The sequence below is a fragment of the Miniopterus natalensis genome, chromosome 1 (assembly GCF_054644295.1).
Source record: "Miniopterus natalensis isolate mMinNat1 chromosome 1, mMinNat1.hap1, whole genome shotgun sequence".
Classification (NCBI taxonomy): domain Eukaryota; kingdom Metazoa; phylum Chordata; class Mammalia; order Chiroptera; family Miniopteridae; genus Miniopterus; species Miniopterus natalensis.
In genome coordinates this window covers 172686168-172698441 of record NC_142081.1, presented here as the reverse complement: position 1 = coordinate 172698441, position 12274 = coordinate 172686168, and the positions used below count along the sequence as shown (strand labels likewise).

The 12274-nt window shown below is 35.4% G+C and overlaps 1 protein-coding gene across 2 annotated transcripts in view; it reads right to left on the bottom strand.

Moving 5' to 3' along the window:
* CHIC2 (cysteine rich hydrophobic domain 2) overlaps window positions 1–12274 on the bottom strand; it is a 38735-nt gene that overhangs the window by 13248 nt on the left and 13213 nt on the right. Inside the window, exons 2-3 of one of the 2 annotated variants that reach the window (XM_016207177.2) lie at window positions 6909–6963; window positions 6687–6758 (exon numbers count right to left, since the gene is read on the bottom strand). In XM_016207177.2, the coding sequence (XP_016062663.1) occupies window positions 6687–6758; window positions 6909–6963 (127 nt within the window). Of the gene's footprint in view, window positions 1–6602; window positions 6759–6908; window positions 6964–12274 lie in introns of both variants that reach the window. The other variant, XM_016207170.2, reaches the window with a different exon arrangement.

Below are 12274 nucleotides of genomic sequence, written 5' to 3'. Positions count from 1 at the left end.
CAAAGTTTACACTCTTTTGAGTATTCTCTTTTATGAGAATTTAGTAACACTTTTTCCAATTACAAACAAATTGTCGGTGTCATCCACACTAATGACTGTAATTTATTTCATTTATATAAGAATCAGTTTTCTAAATTTCGAGCCTAACATATTCTTTGAAATGAAATAGCAATAAATATATTCCTCTGGTTATGAGAAATACTTTACATGAGACCTTTTACAAAGCAATTGAAATAAGATTTCAAAGAGGTTAAACCTATTTCTTTATCCTGCATTTTATAATATGGGAGATACTGAGGAAGGGGCAAGAAACCACAAACTGATACCTAGGATTAGATATAAAAAAACCAACTCTACCTTCAATGAGAGTCCCAGTCCCTCCTATACTGGATTAACTCATTACATGGCATTCTCAATCTCTCTTAAGAAGAAATACACAAGTTTCAAGGAAGGATGTAAATATTAGGAAAAAACCTTCTACGATCCTGACCTCTCCTATCTGGATTCTCAACCCCTACTACACCCCAACCAAAGTAACTCACAATTATTGAATAACTAAACTTGACTTTGAGAGAAAAAATATCCAGAAGAATATCTAAACATACAACTTAAAGCAAAAGAAATGCAGTTAGACTGGATACAGGCTCTTTTCATCAAAGTTTCAAAAGCTGAATAGCAATTACCTAAAAAAAAACTCAGAAAAAATAAAATAATAAAGTAAAATAAAATAAACTCAGAGAAGCCAAAAGAATAAAAATAAATGAATAAATAGTCTATATGAAGATGCATTACTAAAATGTTAATTCTTTAGGTTTGGAGTTAAAATCAACATTGAGAACTTCTTCATTTGAAATTTGGAAATAGAGATGCTTTATAGACCTACACAGCTCAATTTTCAAAGGATTACAGATTTTCAGAGCTGGGAACTACCTATGAGATCAGTTAGCCTTTTTCTCGGATTAAAAAAAAAAGGGGGTAGGAGAAGAAAAAACTCCAGGTTCAGAGAGGTTTTAGTGATTCAAGATCACCCAGCTTCAAACAATGATTTACTATACTATCTTTTACTCTTTATCACATTGCCCCTGCAGAAAAAAGTCTCCTATTTACTCTAAAACAACGATTTTCAACCTTTTCCATTTCATGGCACACAAACTAATTACTAAAATTCTACAGCACACCAAAAATTACATTTTTTGCAGAACTGACAAAAAAAATTAGGTATAATTTTGATTCATTCACACCAAATGGCTACTGTTGTGTTGGCTGTTGTCATTTTTTTATTTGACAATCTAAAGGAAAAACAGTCAGTGCCCTTGACTAAATAATCAGGTATTACATGTTTTTAAAAATTTTTGTAGCACACCAGTTAAAAATTGCTGCTCTAAAACATAAGATACTTTTATTTATTTAGAAATCTTGTTTTGAATATTAAGGGCCCTACCTTCTGAAATGTTATGATCTTACCACTCAAAGATTTCAAAAGCTAAACAGTACATTCATTCAAAAACTATTTAGTGAACACAAAGTAGATGCAAGGCACTGTGAGAGGCACTGGGGATACAGTAGTTAGCAAGACAGATACTGGGAAGAATAATACTAAAATGATAACAGCAACTGCCATTAACTAAGTACCTACTACAGGCAAAATACTAAGTACTTGCTCTAATCCTTACAACAAACAACACTGCAAGGAAGATATTAACCCCATTTTAGAGAGGTAAAGACTGAGGTTTACAGAGTGAATTAATCAGTCATTCAGAGTTGAGTACTACTTTCCAAACCAGTTCTTTCTAGTGCCAAAGTGCAGGTCCCAGCTACCACATGTGGCAGCCTACTTCCCTATACCTAAGTGAATGAGTTTAAGGGGAATAGAAATGCACACTATTTATAAAAAAATGCATATAGAACACTTTTAGAAAGCCACATAATTCCAATCATCATATGTAAAATAGTAAAGCACTAAGAAAGGAGAAAAAACAACTATTAAGATTAAGAAGTTGGTGTATAAAGTCAAAAATTTAGGGTTCTTCAGTCACAAGGGATATGGCTGAGAACATATATAAACAAAGTTTATAAAGTCATTAATGTTGGGATATAATATATATATGTAAAATCTCAGAAAACTAAAACCAATAGTTACTTTAGGATGGAAAACAAAACAAAACAAAATGCTTTAACACAACATATAGTAAAATTATGACACTTGTTTCCTCAAAAAATGAGCCAGGCTGAAAGCACATACAAGTCATAGAGAGTTGACTTACTTGGACATCAATTTTTTTAACTATAATGCTACAATTAAGACACAATCAAGAAGCAAAATATAAACAAAATTATAGACAAAACAAAAAGTAAATGTCAAAATCTATTTCATGAAGCTGGAGCATTTTATTCACTTGTAGGCTCCCCAGGCTCTTACAAAGAACCTACTAAAAGGCTGAGGTTCCTGTTTTATTGTCTTCCAAGCACTTACCACTATTTCTAATCATCTCATTGCTTTTTATCTACCTTTTAAGTCCACAAGAGGAACCTCATAACCTCTAAACAGCATCTGTCATCTAGATGGCATCTAAAACAGTACCAAGTCCACAGTGCAGCTTCAGAAATATTAATTGAATTAATGAATAAGTAACTTCCAGCGAATGGTACACTAGCAGCATAAAGAAATGGCAGCTAGCCCTGGGCGGTGTGACTCAGTGGTTAGAGTGTCAACCTGCCCACTGAAGGGTCAAGTGTTCGATTCCCAGTCAAGGGCACATACCTGAGTTGTAAGAGGCAACCAATTGATATGTCTCTCTCACAGTGATGTTTCTCTTTCTCTCTCTCCACCTCCCTCCCTCAAATATATTTTGTGATTATAAGTGGCCACTTCATATTTCCAGACCCTAAGGACACATATTCATTGTCTTCTGATATTAGAAGCTTCATGAAAAACATGACAAATACTTACAAACTATCTATAGATTATACGCTCTTTGAATAGAGTATTAATACACATATTTCTATTCCTATCACCTACCATAGTACTTATATGTCAAGAACACTTCCATTTAAAAAAAAAAAAAGACATTCAGATTTGTTTTCAGCAAAGATGCAGCATTAGGTACCAGATTTACCTCTGGCCTGAAACAACAACAACAAAAAAGTGACAAAAACATATGACACAGGTTTTTAAGACAATGTACAATGGGAAATGAAAGACAATGATTCCTGAGAAACCAGAAACAAATCAGATGGGCCCTATGATTCCCAAGCTTATTAAGAGAGCTCCAGGTGGCAGTGAATGGAGGGAGAGCCCAGACAAAACCTGGTGACTCCCTGAGGTAAGGACTCTGAGAGTCTAGGGAGACCAGGTCAGCTAGAAACCACAGAACAGATTACCAAAGAAGAGAGTGCTAAAAAGATAATGAACTCCAAAGATCTGAACATAGTCCTTACTGAGTATTTTGGTGAGTATACAGAGCAGCACATACAAGTAAGGAAACTACTAGAGGTGGAGCAAAGAACTATTAGGAAGAATTAGAGATAACAGTGCCCAAAGCTCACAAAAATCTGGCACAATGCCTCTTTCCATCAGCCAGGCTAGAAAACATTGTAATTCACAGGCCACTGAGTACAGTTTCCAAGAGGGTCTTGCCTCACTAGTAGTGAGTAACTAGTCCTAGCCTAAACACTGCTCTGGTTCCTCAAAAGTTAAATAACTGTACAGAATTATCTTATAACCCCACACTCCTAGTGTATACCCGAAAGAACTGAAAACAAGTATTAAACGAATATATGTACATCCATGTTCATAGCAGTAGTAGTCACCCTTTGGGTGGAAACAGCCCATCAATGGATGAATGAATAAACAAACTGGTATATACATACAGTGGAATATTATTCAGTAATAAAAAATAATTAAGTATTGATACATGCTATAACATAGAAGAACCTCAAAAACATTATGCTAAGTGAAAGAAGCCAGACACAAAAGGTCATATAATGTATGACTCCATTTATACAAAATATCCAAAATAAATAAATCCATAAAGACAGAACGTAGGCTAGTGGTAGCCAGGGGCTGGAGGGAGAGGGTAATAAAGAGAAACTGATTAATGGATAAGGGATTTTACTTTGGACTGATGGAACTGTTTGAGAACAAGGTGACAGTTACACAACACTGTGAATGTACTAAGTGCCAATAAATTGTTCACTTTATCGTGGTTAATTTTCTGTTATGTGAATGTCACCTCAATAAATTCTTTTTTAATATAAGAAGACAGAAAATGAGGAAAAATGGAAACTAAGAATGAAGGAAAAAAGAAAACAAAAAGCAAAATGAAAGACTTAAATTTAGCCATATCAATAATCACAGTAAATATAAATGGTCCAACATCCTTAATTAAAAGGCAAAAATTGTCAGACTGAATAAAAAAGCAAGACCCAAAACTGCCTATAAAAATGAACTTTAAATAAAAGGCATAAATAAGTTAAAAGTGAAAAAATGGAAAAAATACGCCATGCTAACATTAATCAAAAGAATGTTGGAATGACTATATTACTATTAGGCAAAGTAGATTTCAGAGAAAAAAATATCATTGCAGATAAAGAAGGTCAGCATCTATTACTGATAAAACTCTCCACAAGCTACTAGGATAAAACTTCCACAAGCTAAAAAAAGGTGTCTACAAAATCCCTACAATTAACATGATACAGAAATATGAAAGTGTGAATGTATTCCCACCAAGATCAGGAGCAAGACAAAGATACCTGTTCTCACAACTGCTAATCGATGTTTTCTGAATAGTCTAGTGAGTGCAGTAAAGCACGAAAAAGCAACAGAAAGCATGCAGATTAGAACAAGAATAATGTCTTCATTGCAGATGATATGACTCTATGAAGAATTTCAGGACTCTACAAAAAAGTTAATGAAACGAATTAACAAAGTTATACCCTAAAAAGGAAAAATAATTGAAAATTTGTAAATATATACCATTTAAAATAGCATAAACAATAAATACTTATGGTAAATCTAAAAAAAGATATACAAGACATGTACACTAAAACTACAAAACACTGCTCAAGGAAAAAACTTTAAAGACTTAAGAAAACGATGGGAGATATTGTTTCATGAGTCAGAAGATTAAGTATTTTTAAGATGCCAATTTCCCCAAACTGATCCATAGATTCAATGCAATTCAAACTAAAATCCCAAAAGGATTTTTTTTGGTATAAATTGACAATCTAATTCTAAAATTCACATGGAATACAAACAATCTAGAAACGCAAAACAATTTTGAAAAAAAAAGGAGTACAAAGCTAGCACTACCCTATTTTAAAACCTATTATAGCCCTAGTTGGTTTTGCTCAGAGGTTAAAGCGCCGGCCCTCAGAGGGAAGGATCCCCAGGTTCAATTTTGGCCAAGGGCACGAACCTCGGTTGCAGGCTCAATCCCCAGCCCCAGTCGAGGCATGTGCGGGAGACAACCAATCAATATGTCTCTCTCACACTGATGTTTCCCTCTCTCTCTCTCCCTCTTCCACTCTCTCTGAAAAGTGACTGAAAAAATATCCTTGGATGAGGATTAAAAAAATACTACTAATACATTAAATCTTTTAAAATACAAATAAAACATTATTCTAAGAAATGATTCATAAGCTTCCCCAGACTACCAAAGGTATCCATGACAAATAAAAGGTTAAAAATAAAAATCCCTACTCTAAATTACCCTGCCTCCATCTTACAAAGCACTCCTTTTTCAGAGTCTCTAATACCTTTCATACACGCATGAAGTGTCACCCTCTCTATGGTTATATACTTTATACCTGGAACAGGGAAATGCATAGCTTTTTTTAAAGCAGTAATCATAACTGTTTGTGCTTAACAGATAGTACAGTCCATATAAAATTAAATGTATCAAATAAACATTGCATCTAGCCACATATATAATAACTTAAATACTACAATGCTAAATGAAATGTACTTTCTGAAACTACAAATGGGAAAAGCCTAAAAATATCAATCTACCTTACGTCTCAAATAAAAAAGTTTCATGAAAATTGATCTTAAGTTACTAAAAATGTGTGGAGAAGAATATGAAGGTTACTTTTTGTTTTCTAAACCCTATACTGTGCACACATCGCAATATCTTGTTTCCTCATTTAAAAAGTGAAAAACAGAGGATCTCAAATAATGGGTAAAAAAGCTCTGGTAAATTTACACAATGTAATACCACTCAGCTGTAAAAAGAAAGGAAATCTTACCTTTTGTGAAAGCATGAATGGACCCAGAGAGCATTACGCTAAGCGAAATACGCCTGTTAGATCATTATCCTTTGCCACCATCAAAATGTACATATAGAGAATGCTGTACTCTACTCTACTCTCAAGTAATTTCCTATGAGGTAAAAATTATAAATATAATTTTTTTAGATGGCTATTTAATATAAACAGCATATGAGCATACCATAATTTAGTTAATCACTCCTCTCTGGATCAGGTTATTTCTGCATAGTATTCAGGACAGTGTGACACATTCAATACAAAAAAATAAAAACAGATAAATGCACGACTTGCTTGTCTACTTCTAAATTAAAATTAAAATATATAATTCAACTTACTCTTTTACTGAGACAAATAACTGGCCACATACTGCAACCTAATGTGCAGCAGCAACAAAGGCAGCCACAAAGTAGCCAACGTACATTAACAGGAAGGTTCTTCTTAAGACAACTGTTAACTCTGTTGATGCTGGCTTTAAATTCTTCAGGAGCTACCTAAAGAAAAAAATTTAAGAAATAACAACATTGCAATATTAATGTCAATAAACATGTTATCATTAGCATAAATCTTTTTCCTAATTTGTTAGGAAAAGACTTTAGTTTTGAGGTGTAAAAATAGTATCTAAATAATTAACAGACACTCACTTTTCCAGTTAATGAAGAAGGGAATTCTGATTCAAATTTGTTGCTCAGTCCAAATCTATTTTAAAAAAGGGGAAAAATATGTTATTGCATGTCACTGTTACACGAAATAGACCATTTAACTTAATCAACGGTCAAGTAAATAGCAACTTCAAATACAGAATAACAATGGAAGTTTGAGGCACAAAAACACTGTAATTAGTAATTTATAAAATGTAACAAGCAATTTTAGCAGCTGACTCAAAAAGTTTATATAATAAGAGGCTGAAAATGACTTCTTTGGGGTTATGTTTCCAAACCAAAATATTAATGTAATGAAAAACTACACAATGTTCAATTTTGTCAAAATTACTAAGGTTCTTCCAACTAAGTAACAGAAAGCAAAAATCTCTATTAATTACTCTTTAGGTTAAGAGCATTTGTTAACACTCAATATAGCAGTAACATGTCTAAAAATGCAAACTGGTTAGCACTTTCTGAAATCTACACTGCTATTACAGCCAGAGAATGCTAAAAACACCTAGAACAATGTTAGCTGGCCTGGCTACTTAAATTTTCAAATTTTAAGACATTTGCTATAATACGCCCAAAGAAATGAAACCGAAGTAGTGCATTTTAATATCCTTATGTTCAAATGCCTGAAAAGATCATGAGAATTGATTGGGAACATGACTATTTCTTCACATAAGTTCTTAAGAAAGAATAAAATACTCAGACATATTGGCAATAGCAGATCACTCTGAAAATAAAAACTGAGATTCTTAAATATGATGACTTTTGTTGGATCCTGAAAACAAAATTTTTTTCCAGTTTTGTTGATATATAATTGACACATACTATTGTATTAAAGTGTACCACATAATGGTTTGATACCTGTATATACTGTGAAATGATTGCCAAAATGAATTTAGTTAACATTTATCACCTCTCATAGTTACAAAAATTTTTTTCCTATGATGAGAACCCCTAAGATTCACTGTCCTAACAAATCCTTTTTTTTTTTTTTTTAAATATATCTTTATTGATTTCAGAGAGAGGAAAGGAGAGGGAAAGAGAGAGAGACAGAAACATCAATGATGACAGAGTCATTGATCGAGCCCGCAACCCGGGTATGTGCCCTGGCCGGGAATCGATCACTGATCGCCTGGATCCTAGGTAGATGCTCAACTGCTGAGCCACGCCCAGCAAGGCAAATCTTAAATAGACAATACTGCTCATTGGGTAGCTGGCACTGGTAAGAGGGATCCCCTGAAATATTCTGTATTAAACAGCTGGCTAGGTTAGGGATTTCTTATTCAACCATCAAGTGGAGCTGGACAGGGAAACCAAAATGAATGATGTGGGCTGTGTGAAGGCAATTAGGAACGGTAGAGTCTGGCCAAGCCAAGGGAATACAAATAGGAGAGAGGATAGAGAGAATAGAGAAAATAGACGGGATGGGGGGTTGGGGGAATTTGAAATTTTCTAGAAAAGCAACAGATACCTCCACCTCTCCCAAAGAGAAATGTCTTCCTTACATCCCCAGCAATTAAATATTTAAAACAGATTAAATTATTTTATCAAATAACTATAGTTTGCTAGTTATATGCTAAGTTGGAGAGAGCAGTCCAGTATGAGTTTAAACCCTAATTTCCTTTCTTTCCAGAGTTTGGATACTTCCTTACTTGGCTAAGTGGCTGAGTGCTGCTTTGCCCAGGGAGCACTATGCACTAACTGCTCTGCTGTTCATACAAGCAGAGCTTTAAGTCAGGCTTAGCAGTTATTTTTCCAAGTTAAGAACTGGTAGTTCCAAGGACATTCTTTCAGCACTCATTTCCTCTTCAGTCATACATACATTTTGTTAAGTTGTATCTTAGAGACAGATAGTAATTCTTCCTCTTCCTTCATCTCATCCCCAAAATAATGTCTCAGGAAAGATGACCTACAGTAATATGACTGACTATAGGCAGAATGAGCAATGATTATCAAACACCTTTCCTCATCTCCATTTGGAATATAGTACTCTGCTACAGGGATATTTAAACGTTTGGTGTCAGGATCTCTTTACTCTTTTAAATCCTTGAGGACCTCAACGACCTTTTAAGTTTATGTGGTTTACATTTATCGATATTTTGGATTAGACAATAGAACTAAGATATCTAAAACATTTAAAAATTTTATTCATAAATGAGCCCATTATACTTGCTGAATAAATTAATCAATTTCCAAACCAAAAAATGTCCTATTTCATTAACTCCTCATAGCAGTCTTCCACACCATTGTTCCCTCTTCCTCTAATGCCCATTGATTCTGATTTATATAGCACAGTGTTCCAAGTCCAAACTGTCATTTTCAGCCTTCCAGATCACTCCCTCTGTGTTGGGGTCCACAAGACCAACCTCAGCTTCTATGATTGATTAGGAGGATTCACAGGATTCAGCATATAGTTGTACTCACAGCTAGATTTATTACAGCAAAAGGAGACAAAGGAAAAGCAGCAAAAGAAAAAGACAACATCGGGTGAAGTACAGAGGAAACCAGAAGCAAGCTTGCAAGGTTCTCTTCTCAGTGAAGACACATGGGATGTGCTTAATTCCTCCACTACAGTAAACCCTTGATTTTGCAGACCTCAATTTAACAAACTTCAGATGTAATGGACAAAATTTCTGGTCCATATGTCATATTCAAAAGTTAACACCCTGTTAATTTTAAAATGCTTTTAACCAAGATATGCTTATAATTAAATTAACAGTTTGGGGGGGGGGTTGTTTTTAATTCACTGCTATTTTTAACAAATTTTAGCGATTAAGTCATATGTTAGAAAAAACACTGCAGTAATTTTGCCAACATAAACAAATATTACATATCTATAACTGTAGTCTACATATTTAAATCCAAGAGTCGCAGCTCATAAACAATGTTGGGCAAATCATTGGCATGTGATCACACCGCATGGAGCATGCTAATTGGTTCTGTTGTCCCGTGGGGTGACTTTCTGCAGCAGTTTTAACTCGATGTGGCGATATGTGCTAAACCATGCCCCAGCCATGTGCATTTGTTGACTCACTGTGACTGGTGAAAGCATGCATTTACTAGACCTATTCAGTATAAATTTAAAATTACAGTAATATATATCAAAAACTTTCTGTAAAATTAAACTTTTCATACATCCTTAATTTTAATTACACAAGCATGTCTACCTAAGTAAAACAACGTAAACTAATTTATCAATTTTTTAACATATGCATTTGGAAAACCTACTTTATTATATAATGGACTTTCGGCTTTAACAGATACCCCCGCACCTGAATTAGTCCATTATATTGAGGTTTTACTGTAACTAGTTTTGACAACATGTATACAATGCTGTCTACCTGGAAAGCTCTTTACTCAGTGCTTTGGTCACATAGGCACACTCTACTTAGCATGTACCAAAATTGCAAACTCCCAGAAGGAAAGCAGGTGTTCAGTATAAACCACATTGTACAGTTCAGGCACAGTGAGGCATTCCTATTAATTCTGGGAATACTGAGAACCGTCCCAAGTTCCAAGTTCCCAGACACTAGCCAAGAGCCAACACCGCAAGCAAGCCTTTCTAAGAATAGCAGACTTAAGCCTGCAATGTTAACTCTTTCTGCACACCTTCACTCTCTAAGGATATAGATATCAATGTCAGTTTTTCTCTCTACCATGACTTTTTTTTAAAATATATCTTTATTAATTTCAGAGAGAGGAAAGGAGCGGGGGAGAGATAGATAGAAACATCAATGATGAGAGAGTCATTGATCAAGCCCGCAACCCGGACATGTGCCCTGACCGGAAATCAAACCCCGATCGCCTATATCCTAGGTGGACGCTCAACCGCTGAGCCACGCCTGGCTGGGCCTCTCTACCATGACTTTTGTCTTCATCCCAGTTAGTTCAATATTCAGCACCAGAACCTAAGTGGTCACATGACCTCATCTATTCTGAGGAAATTCACCTCTATTTAATTTAGCAACGCATTCCCTGTGAAACAGTCTGGATACTGTCATCACTTGGAATTGTATCGCCTCTAAAATTCTGAACTATAAAAATTCCCCTCTTGCCCGGGGGCGTGGCTCAGGGCTTGAGCGTCTACCTGGGTTCCAGGCGATCGGGGTTCAATTCCCAGTCAGGGCACATGCCCGGGCTGCGGGCTCTATCCCCAGTCGAGGGCGTGCAGGAGGCAGCCGATCAATGACTCTCTCATCATGGATGTTTCTATCTCTCCCTCTCCTTTCCTCTCTCTGAAATCAATAAAGATATATTTTTTAAAAAAAAAAAATTCCCCTCTTACCACTACCATCAATCATTTCATTTCTCCCACCCTTATTAAATGTGTTTTTTCATCTCTGGCTGTATCCTCCTGCTTACCACTCCTCCTTGCTTTTCCACTCTATACAAGCTCCCAAGACTCCCTTCCTTCCTATCTGCCAGAACTATACAGTCGATTGTTCTGACCATACTCCAACAAACACCCTTTACTTTCTGCATCTCTAGAATGTCTCTTGTCAATCCAATTCAACTGAAATGTTTACTTCCTTCAATTCCCACTGCCTGGAGCGACAAAAGAAAAATCACATAACTATTATAAATACATTATCTAACTTTAGTTAGATTAACATTACAATAATCTTTATTCATTCCTTAATCAGCTCCCTTTTCCATACTCCACAGCTGTTGCTGCTCTATGTGCTCAACCGTATTCCCACAACCCACAGTGTTTTGCAGATAACCATAGCCTTTAATTTCCACCAGAGAAAAAAAGACCATTGAACATGAACTGCTTTGCCTTCTCTCCCTTTCATTTTTAGATTTACCTAAGCCTTCAATATCTTTACCATCTTTCTAAATGGGGGCAAGCTCCCAAAGATAGCCACTTACTCCTGGTTGCCAACACCTCCAGTCTCCTCTGCAATCCACTGTATTTCTCCCATTCTTCAGGATGCTTACACAAAGCCTACAAGCCAGTGTAAGTCTACCAAGCATGAGAACCTGAACACCCACTTTCTTCTCCCTCAAATATATAATGGCATCCATCTCTTTTCCCTCCTCATCCAATGTCTTGAAAGAGTCCTCTACGTTCACTATCTTTATCTCATCTCCCATTCATTATTCAAACTATTACAATAGGGCTTTAATCAACATTACTAGTGAGACTGCTCTCGACAATAACTAAAGACAGTTCTTTGCAGCAAGTTCTCCTTCAGACACCATGCCTTCTCCTAGCAAAGAGCTTGGGTATCAGAGTGGGGAATGTCAAATAGCTCTTTTGCTATGTCTTTCATTTCTGCTAAAGCCTTTTTTAAAAATTCTAGGTCAACCAAAGTAATACTGTCAGATAAAGTTCTATAAGGCCATCTAACTTT